Raw genomic sequence first — 20,834 nt, 5'->3', positions numbered from 1 at the left:
CCACACTTCTAAACACCCTTTGGTTTAAAACACAAAGAGTGAGCACCTTCAGAAAGTCCAGGAAAGCCGGTTTAGATATGCAGGCCTTCTTGATCAGTGTCATGGCGTTGGTGAAGTTGTTGATGTAGTCATTGTACACCTCCAGCACCATGGACTTAGAAAACTGTGGAGGAAAGACCGTGACTTATGACTCAGGATCATTTGTATAACAATGGGCACAGCCACCAGTGATACAGTCCACCGTTTCTGTCCATGCACACAAATTTAACACTAGCGCTGCAAAAAGAAGATTTCACTTTAAAGTAGCATGGAAGCTATTTTTCAACTGCTCAAACACTGACCACTGACCCACTGCTGGCTCAGTGGTGAAACAGGTCTAGGTGAATTTCAAAGACAACACATACGCCAGGCTGATGTTTGGGGAAAACGTGTATAAAATGATAAACTAGTCATCTAGAATATATGATCTGATGAAACAGTGCAGCCATAAAAAACATGGAGTCTTGGTTTGGTTTGAATATTTCACTCATATAGCTTCAACCAAGAGTCACAGAGAAATTATGTAAATTACTATCTGCTTTACTTCTGATTCTGTTTTAAATAAAAAATTTCATTCTGAAACAAGAGCACTTTTCATCTTGGTGTCAGCCAGACTTTAATGCATGCTCTAAATAAACTTGACTCTCCATCAATACAACGATATGGCTCCTTGTGTATGTTTTTAAAAGCTTTTCATTAAGGCTCATACTAAAGGGGCACCAAACATGAAGATGAGTTCCCTCATGGTTAGAACCACTCAGCCTTTGTGAACCGCTGGATCATAACGTCTCTTGTTTCAGTGGAGGAACTTTGTTTAGTCTGAGAACATAACCCTGATGGCGTCATGGTGACGGATGGAGACAACACATTTCTGAGAGAGAGCCTGTGTTACTAGCAGGGGGTGTGGAGTGTGAAAGACTGCTGGTGTCAGAGGGAAGGAAGGAAAGGAAGAAGGAAAGGAAGAAGGAATCAGTGAATCAAAGGTGTGAGTGACTGACCGAGGCGACGAACAGGTCTCCGATTGTCTCGCTGTGATCCCACTCGGCCACGCGGGACGCTAAGGCGATCTGGAACATTGAGTGGCACTGATGGATCTCCTGCAGACGGTAAAATATTTGACGCACCTTCTTGGGTTTTAGGATCCAGTTCTGTGGCTCCAGCAAAGGCTTCTGGTACTCCTAACAGACAAAGAAGGGTCAGCTTGGCAAACTGTAGATCTGCGGCTGTTTCTATTGGCTTCCACCAGGATTACAACCTTACGCAGCAATTTTCTTATTCAGTTAACTGCATGCTGCAGATCATAGTGTGTACTTTGCACTTTGACTCTCTTAATCAATTCCTGATAGCTTAACAATGACTTAAATTGGCACGTCAGGATTTTTAAAAAAGGATTATTATCACCATGAATCACAAAGTGAAGAACCACAGAAGAGCTCCATCACCACTGATGCTCTGATGTTGTTATGATCTTCTCAACAGAACAGTGAACACAGACCATAGATATGTTCTACCCTCACTCTCTCCCATACAAACAATGTGACATCCGGTTACCTGAGGAGGGACGTGACTCACCTGGAGGATTCTCTTCAGAGAGTCCAGGTAGCTGCTCTCACTCTGCACAATGGAGCTGAGGATGAGACGTCTGACCACCTAATGGAGGAAGTAAGAAACTCAAACATTCAAACACCTGCAATTACTGTTTAGAGGTTATCCCAATATACCACATTGTATCCTATAAATGATCAATTAAAAGACTGATATTAAAATAATGACGGTGTCTCAAATAATTGCTGTGGTCAGCACAAACAAAGTCACTAATAAAGGCCTGGTTAAAAAACAACAACAGAGAATTACCTGTACTGCTATGCTAAGGTGAATTCAGTTTGATGTACATTTCTAAAGCACTAATTCAATCGGTACAAAAACATGAACTGGGTCATGTTCTACTCAGCACTCTGCTGCTCTCTTGTTCTCTTTTAACACATAATCAACATAGTTTACAAACTCCCATAAAACTCGTGCAGTATACTCTTTCGCCGTTTTTTGCTGTTTTTGGATTTTCCGTTAATAGTGAAGGCCTGCGAGAAAAACTAGATTTTCCTCAAGAATTCAAAGTAACAGGTCAGTAATCGATATACAAATGGTCAATTTGTGTGAAGTATTAATTCAACAAGAACTGAGAAAACAGCGAAGTACAAGTGACTGATTAGTGAATAAAAGCAGTATTACTGTAACAAAGACAGTAGAGTGGTGAGTATGACATGACTGTTGTTCTACTGATGAAATTAGTGTTGTGGAAATGTTCATTTTACTGAATTCATTGAGACAACGGAGGACACATGGAGGATGTGTCGAGTTATCAGCTGAATAAAAAATGGTTTTCTTACTACGACATGATAAACAAACAGGGAGAATCAGAAAATGTCTTGTTCTCTCTACAGTTGAGGTAAATAAGTGAGAGTGGATGGTATTTATACTCGTTGAAGAAGATAAATGTTAATGGTACTGAGGTTAATCATAGGAAGCAGTGAATCTTTCTGATTGTCATGCAATGACTAAAACCAGTGTGCTGCTTTCTAAATCAGCTGATTGTTCCATTCAATTCAATTCAGTTTATTTTGTATAGCCCAAAATCACAAATTACAAATTTGCCTCAGAGGGCTTTACAATCTGTACACATGCGACATCCTCTGTCCTTCCCTCACATCGGCACAGGAAACACTCCCCTAAAAAACCCCTTTAACAGGGAGAAAAAAGGAAGAAACCTATGGGAGAACGACAGAGGAGGGATCCTTCTCCCAGGATGGACAGAATGCAATAGATGTCATGTGTACAGAATGAGCAGCATAACAGAGATACAACACATTCAATGTATATGACATAAATGATTCATATAATAAGAGTAGTAAGCAGAGTAACAAAGGAAAAAAATTAAGACCACTTATAATAAAAGCAGAAATGACTATAGTAGAATTATAATAATGACATAGGGAATAGTAATAGTAATGTGACTAATAATAATAATAATAATAATAATAATTGAAGTAGCAGTGGGTGTCAGCCGGGTCACAGCAGGAGGCACGACCACGGTCCATTGTTACATTGGATCGTCCTCTTTCCCTCTGCAGAAGAACTAAAGCCGGTCATGTTGAGTGTGCATACTCGCCTGCTGACTGCTGAGCCCCTCTGGCATGGGGCACAGTTGTGCTGGAGGGTGCTTCAACTCACACACAGAGACATCCAGGTAACCTGATTCATCCTTTCCCTCACCTGCAAAAAGGAAACACAATCCCTTTATGAATCTGGTCTGGTAGCTTTGTTACAGATATTTATAACTGATACGTTCTGCATTCTTGGTGCTGATAAGTACTATATAACGGCTCTCCACAAACTGAACAGATTAGGTGAATTTGGTCATCCCAGTTTATGCACCTGTGGGATCTTTTCTCTGCAGGAACGACACTTTGCGAAACATGGCTAACTTGGTCTTTTCTAAACCGTCCCTGGTACCACTCCTCGCTGCTTTCATCAACTGCTGCACCTGGAAAACACAATGCAGTTGTAAAACCAAGGTTATGCATATTATCAAAGCTGATACAAACATGTAACAAATGCAATATGTCAAACAATCTTGTTGGACTTATCAGCCCTCATTTGTATCACATTAGTTGGTTAATCCTGGGTTTTAAAAGGGCCAGCAGAACAAGTCCTTCCTCCCTCGAGGACTATTTTTCTATCTATAAAAAGGGGAGGAGGACTGAAGAGAGACACGTCTCAGTCCGACTCCTACCTTAGTGTCACAGCTCTGTCTGATGTTGGCAACATGAGGTGTAGTGAGACGCAGAGCCAGCTCCCTCCTGGTGACGGCACAACGCTCCTTCAGCCTCAGCACATCTGCAGGCAGCTGGTGATCAAACACCAGACAGCAGAGCAGAAAAACAGTGTTCAGGATCAACACCGCTGAAAAAACTAAAGCTGCATCACATACTGTGGCCAGGAGTTCACGATGTTAGCTCACACCTAAATCTCGCCTCGGTCAGGGATCTAATACTGAATATTGAATACACACCTTTTATGATTTAAAGATGGGAACAGACATTCAGATTACTGAAACATACAAAGAATATACAGTACATACCAAACATGGTTTTATACCAACAAATTTGTACTCTTGGCAATTAAGAAAGAAGCACCACTGACACACTGGACGACTTTGATTGAGTTACTCTGCTAAGCAACTGCCAAAATCCAACAAGAAAAAGCTCAATCATCAGCAGTATTCCAAAAGAGGCAAGAAAAGGGAAAATGCTAATTCTGGATTAGACTGTGAATGAGATGACAAGGACAGTTAACTCTTCAACATGATGGACTTGATTCTAAAATAACTCATTACACGATTTCAGCAGTTGTTTGTATTTAATGTCTAGAATGTATAATGAATGACTGGATCATAGGAGTAAGTCATCTTATTTGCCGACTGTCAACACCAACTGACTGTCACAGAAGTGGTGACCAACAATTGTTCCTGCTGATGGCAGCAGCACACTGAACACACTGGACCTCAGTAAAAATGAAATAATTAGAGGGGCACTCAATTGATTTTACAAATGAAGATTAGATAGGTCACCAGAAACTAATATATGACTGAGCATATTGAATTCCATCACTTGTTAGCAGAATGCACAAAATTCACTATTTAGTTAGCAAAAAAAATGTCCAATCTGTTAAAACTGACAGAAAATATCAAATAGACCACTGCTGTTGAGACACATTGAAGAAATACAATCTAAACACACTGAAGGAAGCAGCATCCCCTCTTTGAACTCTAAACTGGACCTTGGTATTTACGTATACACCACAGGCTGATGGCCAGACTGATACTGAGACTATGTGCATTCATGTCCAATGCTGTCTCAAGAATTCACAGCCACACATGAACATGCCTATGTAGTATAAATGTTTTAAATTACATTTTAATTAAATTAAATTGAACAAGACTCAGAATCTGCACAACATTTAGGTGGGTGACTTCATATGTACTCAAAGAGTAATGTGATAAATACCCAGCTCTAGTTATTGCTGTTTCTTACTTATAACCTTAGAGGACAAGGCACATACCTCATATATCAGTGAATCCCCTCTATTCAGACAAATGATTTCTCCTTCCAAACTCCAGCTGATAAACTCCTTATAACCTTCATAACATCTCCACACTGAAAGCTTACGGCAGTCACACTGTGTTCTTTTCAAAACACTAACACATAAGATGAGTGGGGAAAGTCCTCCGCAGGAGTAACACATGGTGACAGAAGCAGAACACAGAAGTGCTGACTGAGCGGAGCACTGCTAGAAATAATTCACTTCCTCTTTACATCAAACCAGGTTTCATTCACACTGTACAGTCATTATAAAAAGGAGCTGTGGCTATTTAGCCACCAGTGTGATTTTTGGGTCGGACTGACATGGACTTTTTAAGATCCATAATAAAAACTGTGTAAATGTTAAAGCAAATTTGTGAAACGGAGCTCCACTGGACATCTAGCTAGAATCCTCACCTTAAAGCTGCATTAAACCTTACTCTTCTATCAACATTAGGACACATGACTATAAAATAAGTGGTTAGAGAGACTCATCACAAATTCTGCAGTTCCTCTCAGTGTTTTGCCTTCTTTCGGTTCAGTTTTGATTGGCCGGGGAGCACTTTCACTGTTTCGGTTCAGTCTTAAGTCTCAGCAGCAAAGAGCAGGCAGACCCAGTTAGAGACTAGCTGGTGAACACCAATAAGTAGATGTTTCATCAGGAGTTGGTGGAGACCAAAGACAGAGCTAAGAGAATAGTGGACTGACATTCATCACATGGACCCTAACACTCCTAATGACTGCCAATTATTTTGCCATTATGTTCATTATTTTATTTTACGACCTCATAAAACAACATTTGCTTTAGCTAGTATTTTTTTCCCCCTCTCCTGATCTGTAAAGCAGTTTGCAAACCAGTGAACTTATTCTAAATAAATACATACAGTACCAGTCAAAAGTTTGGACACACCTTCTCATTCAACTACTTTGAAGAATCTCAAATATAAAACATATTCTGGTTTGCTGAGCATTTGTTTGTTTACCACATAATTCCATATGTGTTCCTTCATATTTTGGATGTCTTCATTATTAATCTACAATGTAGAAAAAAATAAAAAATAAAAATAAAGAAAGTCCATTGAATGAGAAGGTGTGTCCAAACTTTTGACTGGTACTGTAAATAAAACAAGCATAAAACCCATACAGTCTGAATGCACGTTAACATCATGCATGTGGGCAAAAAGGTCACATCATTTGTAGCATGGCATTGAAATGACCCAAACCTCTTCAGCTGAATGTTTCTCAACAGGCATCAACTCTTGAACACATGATTCATGTACTCATATGATCAAGTAAATGGAAACTTTCAGTGAACAATTACACACAATCTCAGCTCCACTAAAAGGAAGCATTACCCATACTACTTTTGTGGAATTGGCATTTCCTGCCAGACAGTGGAATATACAGTAATGAGGAAGTCTTAATCTTAGTATTCACATTGAAAAGACATCTCACCTCATCACATCAATGAGTTACCTTGCTACTGCTGCTGGCTGGAGGAACAGTCTCACTGTCAGACAGCTCATCATAGCTGTCAAACTCACTGGAGCTCCAGCCGTTGGAGCCCCGGTGATCCGGTCTCTGGATGTCCTCGTAGATGTCATCAACATCTATACATAGAAGCCAATAGAATGTGCAGTTTCATATAATAGGGTCAATAATTGGTATTTTTGCGCCTTGGTTTTGCTGAAATATGGCTAGTACTTTCAGACCATATACACAGTTTGCTAAATGTTTAAATTGGAATTTTGACATGTGGAAAAACTTCAAAACTCACAGGGACAGGGATGACACCGGCAACGTTGCATCATTCATAAATAACATTGGCAGTGATAAACACTCTGATGTCAGATTGTTGTGGTTTTCCTGTTAGCCTTGAGACTACTCTAGCTTATGTCAGGACAGTATAAACAGTTTGCAAGCCTGCATTAGCTCACTCAATATCATGTGTGTGCTCACTTCACCAGGGAGATCATACCTGCTCACCAAAGGAACATAGTGCTCACTAGATGTGCAGCCAGAGGGGATTGCATCATCCAACTCAGAAAAAGTGCTTTCAGTCAGTCTGCATTTTCTGTAAAAGCTGCACTAGAATTGAATTCCATCCTGTCACCATTAGAAAACTGGACATGTACAGTTCATTTAAAGCTTCTTTAAAGAAAGGGTTAATTAGTACACAGCTCTGTCATCACTAGAATGTAACTGCACCTTACTTCCTCAATCTGTCTGTGCTGAACTTCCCTCAGTCTGTCTGTCATCCCTCATCAACCTGCATGCATGTCTTTTATCGTTGTTCTGCTGTCTCAGATTGATTTTATGTTTTGTGCTTCTGCTCTATATGTTTTTAGAGTCTTACAATGCAGCATCATATTGTCTTTAGTCCATGTTTCTATTAACATAATTATGCATCATTTATTTGCTTTGCATGTGTTGTTTCATGAGCCTCTGTGTGGCATGTCTTACTAGTACTTAGCAATATTGTATAAGGGTGTCTTCAATGATGTTTCTACTTATATTATTATTCTCTCTTCTTTTATATTGTGTCTGCATGCCTATAAATAGTAATGATGAATAACTTTGCAATTTGAAATTGATATTCTGTTTTTTAAGCATGACTTTGTGGCACCTGTCCAGAGACAAAATAGCCTCTTAGCTAACCCAAACCAAGTAAACTAAATCAGGGCACAGAGTGGGAATTAAAGAGGTGCCATTCTCCCTATTAAGAATCTGATATTTTAGTGTAAAAGAAGTTGCATAATATATCCTCAAAGGTTCTGTAGGTTATATAGGATTCTATGCGTTAATAAAGCAGCACATGTATAGATACAGTAGATTAATGTCACTCTCTCTCTCTCTGTTGTTTTCAGAGCTTATCTGTGCTTTCTTTACATAGCTGGGCCGTGCGTGCTCCTAGTGCATGAGAGCCTCTAGTGTGCTCCACTCGTTAGCTAACGGCCGCCGCTCTGCGCTGCTTTCATACAGCGGTTACAGCTGATAACGCCGCCCTGACCAACCGTGACATATCGGGACCGATCACCAACCCTCCAGTTCCCCCTCAGGCTAACACTGTTAGCGCTGTCAGAACTTTTACCATTGTTTGCCCTGTTAGCCCTATTTGCCCTGTTAGCGCTGTTTGCCCTGTTAGCCCTGTTAGCGCTGTTTGCCCTGTAAGCGCTGTTTGCCCTGTTAGCGCTGTTTGCCCTGTAAGCGCAGTTAGCCTTGAGACATAGAGAACCTTTAAGCCTGTATTGTTTCAGGCAGCCTGTTAAAATGATGTAGTCCACAGTGTTGAATGCTGCGTGTTGGTGTCAGAGTTATGTAAGACACAATCAATGACTCACCTTCCACTGGGTGCTGAAGGTTCTCAGCGGGCACGTCGTCATAGATGACCTCCGGGTCTTTGACCACACTGTCTGGACTGCAGATCTCTGGACTCTGGTTGGTTGGTCTGTCCTCCTCAGCTGTGTGATGTTGCGTCTGTGGACCGGCTAAAGAGGACACCTTGGTCTCAGCCCTGTCCTGCTGTGGGTCGCCCCCGTTTATTACACTGCCGGACTCATCCTGACCGCCTTCTGCCATTAAAGAACAAAACACAGTGTTAAAGAAACCTTTTTTTTAATATCACATACACTTTACATTTTGTTGATTGCTGTCTAAAACATGCAGCAGTGTGTTTTTAAGATTCAGTTGCCATTGATTATCATTTCAATTCTAGGAGTCAATTCAGTAAACATGCAAGTTTATGGTTATTAAGTCGGAATATTATGAAATTAAAATAACTTGGAAAATAAAATGTCCCTTTGAACCTGTCTATAAGAACATTGTTGTTCATGTTGATTAAGCTCTTAAGTATTTTATACTATTTTATACATTCTCTAAATTATATTTATTTTTTGTGAAACTAAGGGTTCCAGGGATCTGGTCAAATTGACAGATACTAATCTGTCAATTTGACCAGATCCCTGGAACCCTTTCAAGGACTATGGGCTTAGTATGTGTGTGTATTCAGGGACTTTATGACCTCAACTTAAAGAGTTCTTTGACACAGACTTTGTAATCCCCTGTTTTAGATTGATATCTTATGAAACTGTGTTTTAAGAAGAAGTCTCTTCCTACTCAACACGTCAATCTGTTTTTCAGCAGTTCAGGAGCTTTAGTAATCTGCTCCCTTTCAGGACCTTTTTTGTGTTTTAATTGCGAAAGCACCAAGAGCTGTTTCTTTAATAGTAGCAGCTAGTCATCCAACAAAAAGCAGAGCACAGTATTGTGGTTGTCGTGCTAATGAAATGAAGATTATGTCATGAGGAATTCATCATCATTCATCATGTGATCTACTATAGTACAGGGGATTCTGTTCCCCGTTGATGTTGTGTAATACATCACTACAGCACATCCTGCAGCGCTACATGACTGACCGTATTCTTTTCTGTGATGATCATAGTTTCTATTCTCACATGGACAATAGCTGATGACTTCAGTGTGGAGCAATCTGTCCTCCTCATAATCCTGATATGTTTAATCTCAACATTCTGGCCTCAGTTTATGATGGATTGGAATCTGCATGCTGATCCTTCCCCGTGGTAGAAACCAATGTTGGTATTAAGGCTTTGCCTCCAGGCAGCTTCTCAGACATGTGGCTGGCTCCCTCAAACTTACCTTGCACACACATTATGTTTGGGTTCAAAGGTCTTTGTTAAGCTAGGCCTTACACTGTGTTTAGGGTCAAACTTAGTTTTCTATAACATGTTGTAGTTTGAAAGAGGGATGTGGTGTCATATATGTATGTTTGGATACTTTTGATGAAAAGGCCTTATTTTATTATGTCATCGTTCACTTTGGTAACAGAAGTGTTAGGTTTTTCTTTTTTTCCCTAGATGTATTTTGTTGTTTTTCTCCTTCTCCTCTCTTTTTCTTGTCTCTCCTCTTGCAGGAGGGCGTGGCTGGCTGCCGATCAGCCAGATAATTCAGTTTCCTTTCGGTAGAGCTGACACATCCAGCTAAGTATAGTTTTCCTCCGTGTATTTTCGGGAGTGTGTTCTGATTCGTGTTTTTCCGTGTTTTCAGGTTTTTGGTGGTCTCTCTACCTGCCTTTTTGTTTTTACTTGGTGCCAGTGAACCTGCATGTGTTCGCTCCTCCAGACCGGTGTGTGTTTGTTGCGAGCCAGCCTCCTGCCTCCACTGCCCGCTTTGCATCATTTCTGGTGACTTTGTTAATAAACTATTTTTTGTGTAAATCCTCCGGTGTCCTGTCTCTGCTCCGGGGTCCAACCTAACCAGGTCGACACAAGAAGTCAGCACCTCCCCACACACCAGCATTATAATTGATTGTATCCATAGAAGTGGGAGAGTTCACCTCATGAGGTGTTCAGGTTAAATACTTCTCAGGTTCACCGCCTTCAGGGAAGATTACGCATTTAAATTAACGACAAAGGAAGCTTCTGAAGAACAGGTTTCTTATATGCATGACTCCGACCTGTAGAGACTGTCATAATACAATTTACAAAACTTGCTGCACAGCCACACACTCACTATTACTGCACATTACGTCTGACTGAATTCCTTGTAAACTACCACTCAGATGCTAGACAGAATGGTCTATGTTACTGGGTGAACACCAACATACACAGTACTCATACATCACAGGGGTAAGGAACAGAGGACAGCAAGCTATTCCTAATGCTAACAGCTAGGTGAAAGCTTGAAGTAATGACTGTATTAACAGGACTTGGACTCTCTATTCCAACTTCATTCATTTACATTTATCCAATGAAAAGATGGCACCTCGTAGCTACCAGAGCTAACACTACAGGCAGGTTGTTTACCTTTGTGTAATCGCACTGTGAGCTCTGAGACCACACTGAGCCACTCCTTGGCTCGAAGTGATGTCTGTGCTGTCCGGATGCAATCAAACACAAAAACATCCTCACTGTGGTGAGCATATGGACACAGACCAGAGCTCCGGCTCACAGCTGAACTTGAGGGTCTCATCAGATACCGATGTTTCCTCATATTTCTTACCTTCATAAATACTGCTCGCTTTATGGAAACTGTCGGACTCTCCAGTCACTCCCAGATCAGAGGAGATGGAACGTCTGCAACAAGCATTTTAATCTGAAGGTCATAGCAGTTTAAAGGACGTTTCCAGAGTATCATAAGACATACTTTATAAGCCCATGAGGTGGGTTCTCTCCCATTTGGGAATAAACTGCACTCCAGAACCTCTTAATAGATAAAAGCCTGGTTGCCAAAAAATAAACAATAGGTTGTTGTATATAGGAGACAAATCTGTTGAGACACAATCTACATTCATTACTAAGGATCATGCAATCTGTGATAAAGACAGTCGGTAAGTAAACGTTTTTTTCAGGGGTTTTTTTCATTCCATTCCAGAATGAACATTCATGTTCAGCTGTAATCTTACATTAAATAGAGAGACAACAGTCCAGTGGAAGCATATACACATAAACAGAATCAATCCCAGACTGGTGACACCCACAAAATGACAAATCTATGGTAGTAAATAACAAATTCTGTCCTATGATATAACAAGAAAGTATTAGGTGAGATGAAGTCTGATGATTTCTATTGATATAGAAGTTTTATATAAATAATGTGTTTATTGCATTTTAAAGCTGGGGAATATCTCTATCTATCTAGCTTGTTTCCAGTGGAGTTGAACTGGTTTGTGGTTTTCGTTGCGAAGGTACCAGAACTACGTGGTCAGATTTCTACCTTAATGTTTACAATGTGTTTTTCGTTGTATAGGTACTTAAAATTAAACACAACATTGATTGAAAAATGAAATTCCAAAGAATATTGGTCTGCTTATGTTTGGCTTAAAGATTTTAGTGTGATCAATTAAATGTGTTCTCTAGCATGCGTAACAGGCTATAATTTATTTATTCATAACTTACCCTTCTGGTGACTCCCTGACCTCCTTATCTGGACCAAAAGAACATTATATTATCATCTACAAGCATAGAACCCTTATCATCCATACACATAGTGTGTGCTTGCTATGTTCACCTGAGCTGTGCTGTTGGTACAGTGGGGGGGTTTGGCCCTTCTGCCCACTACTGGTTGTTCCATTCATGCCCTGCTTTGCTGTCTCCGGGGCTGTGATTGTCTTCTCGTAAAGGTTTGTAACTGCTGTGTCTGTGGTCCAGTGACTCTTCATCAAAGAGCTGGAACTCATCTCTGGAGGTCCCATGTCATCCATGTCATCGAACTCAAACTCTTCCCCCTGCTCCTCTTCTTCCTCATCTTCCTCTATGAGTGACGCCCCATCAGATATAGGCACTAAGGAAAGAAACAGGTGATATAGTGCTAAATACCCCCTTGTTCACTGTAGTTAGTGGAGATTATCACAGATGTTCACCTAGAAAACTTGTCATTTAGATTTTGACTGTCAACAAGCAAATACAAGACTTCTTTGCTGAAAGAATAAAATGCTAGGTAAAAGGTAACAAACAGTGTGTCCACTGTCACAATAAAATAAAAGAGAAAAAAATTGAATAGAATAGTGACACAAACATGGAGTCCTTGGTTTGAATATTTCAAATAGTGTTAACATCCTGACTTCTATGAAGAGCTGGAACAAGCATTGGCTTGTTCCAGCTCTTCATAGAAGTCAGCCTATATGAGAAACCATCAGACAGTGTTTTCTTTTATCTTTATGAATTTAAAAGTCCTTAAGGTGAAATGGAATATCAGCAGTGGTAGAGGAAGTATTCAATGAATTGAGTGAAAGTAGAGTTAACAACACTACAGTGTCCAAAGTGCCCAAAGTAAAGTTATTTCTATGGAGAATGGCCCATTTAAGATTTATTATTATTTTATCATTGAATTATAATTATTGATGCATTTGTTCATCGCCTTAATGTCGCAGCTGGTAAAGGTGGAGCTCATTTGGTGGCTTGACTTATAATAATATAATATTTATATTGATACAAAATAAATAAACTAAGTAACTATTAACTAAAGCTTTACAGTATGTAATATTTAGATTATTACATTTTCTATTTTTGAAATAAGTAAATGTATCAGGGTTTATGCTGTTAAAATATGTGAATTATAACCATTGATAACTGAAGGGCGGCAAACATTATTGAGCAGTTATTGAGCTGGCTGGGAAACTGGCTGGGAAACTGGCTGGGATGGCTCAATCTGTAGCAAACTCTAATGCACATCTGTGTGAACCTTAAGAATCCTGATGTACAGCTACATCAGTTGGTTAGGGCGAAACAAGCAAGGTTGGGCAGATTGAGAGGGAAAATTGTTTACAAGAGCACAAAGCTCTTCATAGATCTAGCCACTTCATTTCAAAGTGCACCAGATTGATTGATGCATTCATTTAAAAATACAAAAAAAATCTTCCGACGGGGAAAAGCCCCTGACCCCACTCCTGCTTTTCAAAACCATTCAGGGGAATGGATACACTGATGTTTTTCAAGAAATAGTTTCAGCATGTGATTTCGCCTTAAATTGCCATTAGCTGTTAGTGGTGTTGGTGCAGTCTGAATGCTACCTTAGGCTAACCAGCTATGTTATATACTTGGTAGCAGCATCCCATTGATAAAAGCAGAAGGTTAATTACTGAGCCGCAGCATGTCTAAATATAGGGACTGAAAATGTCATCTTTGTTTGTCTGTTGACAGTGAGGAGACAGGAGAGAAAGAGGGAAGTATGACATGCAACATAGGGTCCTAGGCTGAACCGCGGACATTACAGGGTTTTGGCATGCGCTGTAAAAACTCAGCTACCAGGACACTAAAAATGTTCATTTTTTAAACAATTGTGTCAAAATTATTTATGTCACAGCTTTAGTATGTTGCAGAGCAGTAAACTGCCCTAGCAGGTGTTACCAAATTCCCTCAAACTGAGTCCTCTGTGCCTTTGGAGTCATCTCAGTAAATCTCACTAAGTCTGTCAGCAGGCAGACCAACCAAAAGGCAGAGACCAGACCAAGCATCTCATTCACTGTAAGATAATGCAATATGCTGAACAGATTGTGGACCAGTGCTCCACTGAGCAGCAGCACGGGAAACAGCAGCCACTGAGAACAGAGGATTAGTCACTTGTATGCCACAACCCAGGAGAGCTGTTAGTGCTGGAGAGATTACACTCAAACATATGGCGTTTAAGCACTTACCCTTCACCGGTCACTCCTCATTTGCACCACAACTTAGACATACACACCCAAGCAACCACAAGGCATTACCCTCAGGGCTCCAGACCCCCCCCCCCCGGGCCCGCAAAAGCCTTGCATTCACCGCATGGCATAAGTTTGTGGTAGTTTTGTTAAGTATTTTGCAGGTTTCAACTTTCTTCTGCCCGTCTTCACAACATGGTGCTGGTGAGACACATTTCACGGTCACAACTTACTGGGAGTTTACTTCCAAACACTATCCGTTTCTATTAAAGCCATGTCACCAATAACATAAATCTCCCCAAAACATTGAAATAGTAATTAACAAAATAAATTGGATCAATATTCATATGACTGAAGAGCTCCATGCTATACAGGCAGATATAGAGAATGGAGGGCCCACAGGCCTCTAAGTGTCCTCCACAGATGTATCTAAGCCAGCTGAATACAAAGGTATACGACTTGTTGGTGTGAGTGCTTTGATACAGAAAGAGCCATCGTCCTTACTTTGAAATATTTTAGCATCAGTAGATTTGTGTCAGTGTGATTGTAAAATGTAAAGTTTGACTATTTAGTTTCCACGTTTATAGCTGGTGCTCAGTGCATTAGAAAGCTCTGAATTATTAGTTTCCAGTGATCCAAAGCATGGTATTGTAGACTGACGAGAAAATGATCCTGAATCTTTTGAACACATCACTCTTTATATTTGTGAAGGTTAAAATTTGTATGAATTTAGTGTTAAAATACTTCACAATAAGTTTGAACATACAGATTAACGGATTCTGAAAGCTGAAGACTTCCTGTTTTTAAAACAGTGTACCATGCATAACTTCTATAAATAGACATCTTTCATCACTACTTTTGGTTACTATACCACAGGGGTGAGCCCAGTATTGGGTCCATCAGGCTTCATTTGTGTTTAATCAATACATCACACATCTAACATGGGGCCAGAGAGTGTTCCAGCTCAGAACTGTACACATTTAACATTTTTGTCAGAGAAGTGAGAGACGCTGTGCACATTTACGCACAAGGAACAGCAGTCTTACTTCACTAATTATTTCAAAAGCTAAAAGTTTAGTTGTGTTTCCTCCGTTAAGTTAACTACAATTAACCACGATATTTGCTGCAGTGACAATACAGCACGCATGGAAACGTTTACAATTACTGAAAGCAGTTTTGCTTATCCTTAAAGTAAAAGCCTACAGAGACTATTAGATCTCTAAATCTGAGAAAATCAATCAGTAAGGTGGGTGGCAGGTGGATGATTTATGCATTCACGTGTATTTGAATGGCTTTAGAGTCGATCAGCGCATCTCTAGTAGGAAAGTAGGAATCAATAGGGGCCCAGGATCTAATTTCTATCTTTAAATTAAATTGTAGATATTCTGGTGAGTGATAAAAACACCTTTTTACTTTGTTGATAACATCAGTATAACACTTCAGTCTCCCTTGCTAGACTGCAGCATATTTACAGCACGTTGCTCTATTGGGAGGCATCTAGAGTTCACTGTGCCAATCCTCCTGGTTACTGCTGCTAAAGTGCCTCTGAGGTCAGCCTAACAGGAAGTTTTGTGTCAAGGTTGTCTCAGAAGCATATGGCCGTGGAGGCTTGCTCCTTCTTACACAGCATATGGTAGCTGGACCAGTAGGCCCTTTCCCCAGACCAGCAGGGGATTATGAGTCAGGCATTGCCTACAGGCGATTCTGTGGAACCGGCTGCACGAGTTGAATTTAGACCTTTTTTTCTTGTTGCAGGATGTCAGGGCAGAGTGCCATTATGAAACATTAACATGTAAAATATGGTGGGTTCATAATAATATTGTTCAGGTCCTGAAGAGTACTACTCCTCCTGGCATTAGGGTTATCTCTGCTTTGACTGGAGACTTTCTGAGAATTCACAAAGACTTCTTGTGTTACAAATTGTGGCCATAGATTTTGAATACATGGACAGGCAGGGAGAGACTAATTAAAGACACCATTGAGTTGCGTTATGGGAAATGTAGGAGCAAGGATTTTTGAAACTTGACCCATACTACAGTTTAAAAGTCAACATATACCCCCTAATACTAAATAGTTGCAGTAGTCCTTTAGTTCATAGTATGACAAATCAAAATATCTGGAAATGTATGTTCAATGTTATACTGTGGACAGCACACGGTCCTGATATGATGTCTAATGAACTAACCATCAATTCTTCAATTCATCAGCACCACTTGGTGAAAATACAGTTTTCATCTCACATAACACAAATAATGACTATTATGTCAAGCGTTATTTTCTAACAGCAAACACTGCGATGAAAAGAAGATACTGCTGCCTGGCACTAGCATACTTCCCTCTCAATTTTCTTTTCCTGTATTTAACATACTTTTGGGGGAATCATGATGTTTTTAATGGGAGTAGAAGTGCTGGCTTATGACTTGTGCCAGGCTTAATGGTAGACCTACCAGGTATTAATCAATCAAACAAATTAAAGTCCAAATATGTTAGAATGTATTGACTTAGTTAAATATGTTACAGAGGCTGATGATTAATCCGGCCTACCACGTAGGCCAAGAGCTGTTCTGAAGCTATGTCATAAAGAATTCAAACACATAAATCTAAATGAATGATGGCTGAATGACTCACCCACAGGGCGGCAGAGAAGTGGATGTGGAGAGCTCATTCTGAATGGTCACATCAGCTCCTGGGAACACACAGATCACCTCATTGAAGACAGTTCAATTATTAACAGTTGTGACTTGTTAAAACAGTTTAGTTTTAGATTAAACACGACTGTAACTGCTTAAACATAAATTCAAAAATGCAATTAAACCCGTTTTCATAGATTTCAGTTGTCATTATTGGCTGTCGAGACCTCTGCTGCAATTAGAATTCAAGGAACCTATACAACCAGCCCATAACCAAAAAGGCAACCCAGGTCTATAATGACCCAACCCACCCCTTCACTCTTCATTCCAGAGAAGTCACAAGAAGTAATTTGTGCCCTCTGCTGTGGTCATCCTTAACACAACTATTGAACCTGAAGACTTATCATACAGAGGAAATAACTTAAGTCAAAAAATTAGGATTCCAAAAGATGTTTGAAAGAAAAATTCAAAACATACATTACAATGACATAATCGTGTACCAATTGTACCAATATGATAAAACTAATAATTGTAAAGGATTTCTTCTCGTTTTAGAAAAGTCAGATTGCTCACATATGCATATTGTCACACCCAGGTAGCTAGATAACTAGAGCACATCCTACGTTGGGATCACATCAGCACCGACGCCAAATCGGGCCAGAGGAGTAAAGTAAAGTATTTCCCCGCTTCCTACCTCCCTAAATCCAAAGCCCTGACTCTGAACACACCCATATTCAAACTCCACCTTCATTTTGACCTCAACTACACACCTGAAAAGGTTCTTGACTGCGTCTTGCACAGCTGTGACTCTATTGCATTGACCAAACCTGTCCTCAGACAGACAGAAATAAGTATTCATACCCTCTTCTGTGGTGGTTCCCGCTACAGTAGGTTTCTCCAGGACCACATTGTGTTGACTCACACACAGACTCAAAAGGTGAAAACATCACCCGCCACACGCTGTCTCAGCTGGTAATGACAGGTAGAGGTTTGGGAAACCTGTGTTATAGCTGTATTTTGCTGCATTCTCCCTGAGGCAAAAAGTGAGTATTACATTCCTTTACAGCACATCCAGACATGCTCTTTCCCTGATGGTTACTCAACCGAATGGCGAGCCACTTAAACACGAAACCATAGCTTTTGATAATTCTCAAAACTAAGTAATAGGACCCAAAATAATTTTCTATTCAGACATAAAAATATGTATTTAATATGGCAAAGACCTGTTCGTCCCACCACAACATGAACACTGACCTTTCAATACTAGAAGTCTTGTTTGAAATTAGCATCACATAAAAGACCCAGGGAATAACAAACTCTTGTTGAAAGATTGATGAATAATTCAGCAGGCGGTATGGAAAAACAGCCCTGGGCCGTGGGCCTGGCAGCTGAATGGACAAAAGCAGAGCGAGAGGGAGGGAGCTCTGCTGTCAGCTGTGATGAGAAGACTGCCTCTGATTGTCGAGATGAGTGATCTACTGACTCCCACTGTTATGGCAGCATTCAGTTGAAGCCAAGATTATGCCCCATTGGCTTCTCGCCGGGGTTTCAGGGTCGAGAACAGGTATAAGATAAAGATAAAGAGATAAAGATGTTAACATTGTCATTGTAGTGATACAACGTTTGGTAGCCCTCAAGCCAGCCAGCAGCAGCGAACAACAAACACAATAACAACAATATACAAGATTAAAAATACACAAAAGGAATGAAAACTTTACTATGTACAGCAGGTGAGTATTTACAATTTGTGCAAACAGTGCAGTGTAAACATTTGTTTTGGCAGTGCAAACAGATTATAAAGTGTATCAGTGGAATTTTCAGCAGCTTGATGGGGGGGGGAGAAGGTATGAGGTCGTGTGTGACTACAGTCTTTAAAAAAAATGCTCTCAGTTAAACAGTAAACTAAAGTAGTCTCACGTGAGTGCTAACTGTCAGAATAGCAGAACCTCATCAGCTGACTGCGGTCAAGCCAGCCGCCGCTGTATTCGGAGTGTGCGATTGCTCCAATACTTACGGTAATGCAATGGAATATATATATCAGCCTTTTTCTCAAACTTTGATGTGGGATAAAAACTATTTCTTCTATAAGTAGTTTATGAGTCTAATATTTTTGGACAGAGTACTTCTTGGACTAATTGCACAAATAATATGAAGTATTTTTACTGTGTAACCAGGCAAACCCGAGAGGCGGCTGTCTTGACCGCAGTGTCAGCTGTTATCACAGAAACAAGTCCAGCTGCTGAGATTCAGTGGACTTTGCCCTTGGCAGGTTCCTGCACACACTCCCGCCAGGTCTTCCTGGAGCAGAACCAACTGTAGTGGACACACCTCGACATAATAAACCTGCAATGTCAAATGTCAAATGCACTCACGAAGCAGGATTGGTCTATGTTGGTTTTTCACAGCAGGTCATGCAGTCTGTCCTGTTGCTGTCACCTCTGTCTCAATGTAATGTAGTCTCATGTGGAAACAATTTGTGGTCTGTTTTTCTTACATTATGAACTATATTTACATATAAACTCTAAAAAAGAAAAAAACAGTTGACAATAGACTACACTTTACTATGATGAATATATCTCTATATATATGTGTGCATGTAAGATGTATAGAGACCAGCCCACTGACAGCCCTCACAGGGTCTTCATGCAGGGCACTCACTCCTCCATGGTTCTAATAACTAATAATGACTAATAATCCATGTTCACTGTGTCACTCACCTGCCGTCTGGAGGTCACCACCCAGCTTATGAATAAACTGAACATAGGATCCGAGCGTCTCCGTCTGTGACCATCTGTTCTGACGCTCCAGTAGCTCACCTCCTCCGGTCCCCGCTAGCACGGCCGTCCCGCAGGCAGCTTCCCGGCACTCCTACTTCCAAAAAACCTGGAGCTTTGGTTTGACACAGACTCGTGTGAAACTCTTTCTTTCCGGGGTTTTCCTGTTGTGTTTCCCTCTCTCTCTCTCTCTCTCCTCCTCCTCCTCCTCCTCTTCCTCTCCCGGTCCCGCTCTCCCGCTGCAGAGAGTAGCCGGTTGAACTTTTTGGGGCGGAGATTGATTTTATAGGCTTCCCCCTCACACTGTCGGTGTGTAGGCTGAGCTCACCGTTATTTCATACCACATGTTCATAGGTTTAGGTGTGTACATATATATATATTATATATATTATATTTATATTTATATTTATATGTATTGCCTGGTTTATAAGAGAGCTGTGAGCACTCTACTGTAGTCCTGCCTACTGTCAGTCACCAGGTCCTTCTTGTCTGTACGCTGTACATTCAGCGCTCACCGACATAAACATGGCGGCGCTGTAGAGTAACCATGATTAGCACCGGTAACTAAGTCGTTGTTAGTGTGTTTCCGTAAATTCTATACATAAACAGAAGCAGTCTGTCTTTGGTTTGTTGTGTAGCCATCAGACGAACCAACAAGAAAAGTTTACATTTGATGTTAAATGACTTAAACCATGGCCCGTTGGATAAATGTATATCTTTTGACATTTCATTAGGATAAAAAAAAAAAGTCCCACTCAGTAGGCCCATACGGTTTGGATTAGGACTAGAGGCCTACTTATCAATAACTAAATCCAGTTTAGAAGCACAGGTTGGCCGCGGAGGCTCTTCACTGCATCAGAATGAACGCTAGATGGCGACGTTTGCTCCTTTTCTCTCCTGTGGTCCAGAGGTTGCTGGTGATATGTTGTTACTCCATTACTAGTCCTGCATTCAGAACATTGTCCTGCTTAAGGCGGCTTTAATCCATTTTTATTTTTTTAAATAAAACACAGTATCAGCTGATAATGTGGGAGGGGGTGCTGGTAGTATTGGACCTATGGAGAACAAACACCTGAATCCTCAGCCATTGTTGCCAGAGCCT

General features: G+C 40.5%; 1 protein-coding gene across 1 annotated transcript in view; it reads right to left on the bottom strand.

Moving 5' to 3' along the window:
* LOC129099642 (rho guanine nucleotide exchange factor 10-like protein) overlaps nt 1-19,878 on the bottom strand; it is a 35,857-nt gene extending 15,979 nt beyond the window's left edge. The window contains exons 1-13 of the mRNA XM_054608954.1: nt 19,676-19,878; nt 16,957-17,014; nt 12,204-12,476; nt 12,092-12,119; nt 11,196-11,269; nt 8,519-8,749; nt 6,654-6,787; nt 3,830-3,943; nt 3,472-3,580; nt 3,206-3,309; nt 1,612-1,689; nt 1,038-1,217; nt 47-163 (exon numbers count right to left, since the gene is read on the bottom strand). Coding sequence (XP_054464929.1) covers nt 47-163; nt 1,038-1,217; nt 1,612-1,689; nt 3,206-3,309; nt 3,472-3,580; nt 3,830-3,943; nt 6,654-6,787; nt 8,519-8,749; nt 11,196-11,269; nt 12,092-12,119; nt 12,204-12,476; nt 16,957-16,993 — 1,479 coding nt within the window. The 5' untranslated portion in view covers nt 16,994-17,014; nt 19,676-19,878. The remainder of the gene's footprint in view (nt 1-46; nt 164-1,037; nt 1,218-1,611; nt 1,690-3,205; nt 3,310-3,471; nt 3,581-3,829; nt 3,944-6,653; nt 6,788-8,518; nt 8,750-11,195; nt 11,270-12,091; nt 12,120-12,203; nt 12,477-16,956; nt 17,015-19,675) is intronic.
* Between the last annotated feature and the right edge of the window lie 956 nt (nt 19,879-20,834).

Source organism: Anoplopoma fimbria, chromosome 12, assembly GCF_027596085.1.
Source record: "Anoplopoma fimbria isolate UVic2021 breed Golden Eagle Sablefish chromosome 12, Afim_UVic_2022, whole genome shotgun sequence".
Taxonomy (NCBI): domain Eukaryota; kingdom Metazoa; phylum Chordata; class Actinopteri; order Perciformes; family Anoplopomatidae; genus Anoplopoma; species Anoplopoma fimbria.
This window is presented reverse-complemented; position numbering and strand designations above follow the sequence as displayed.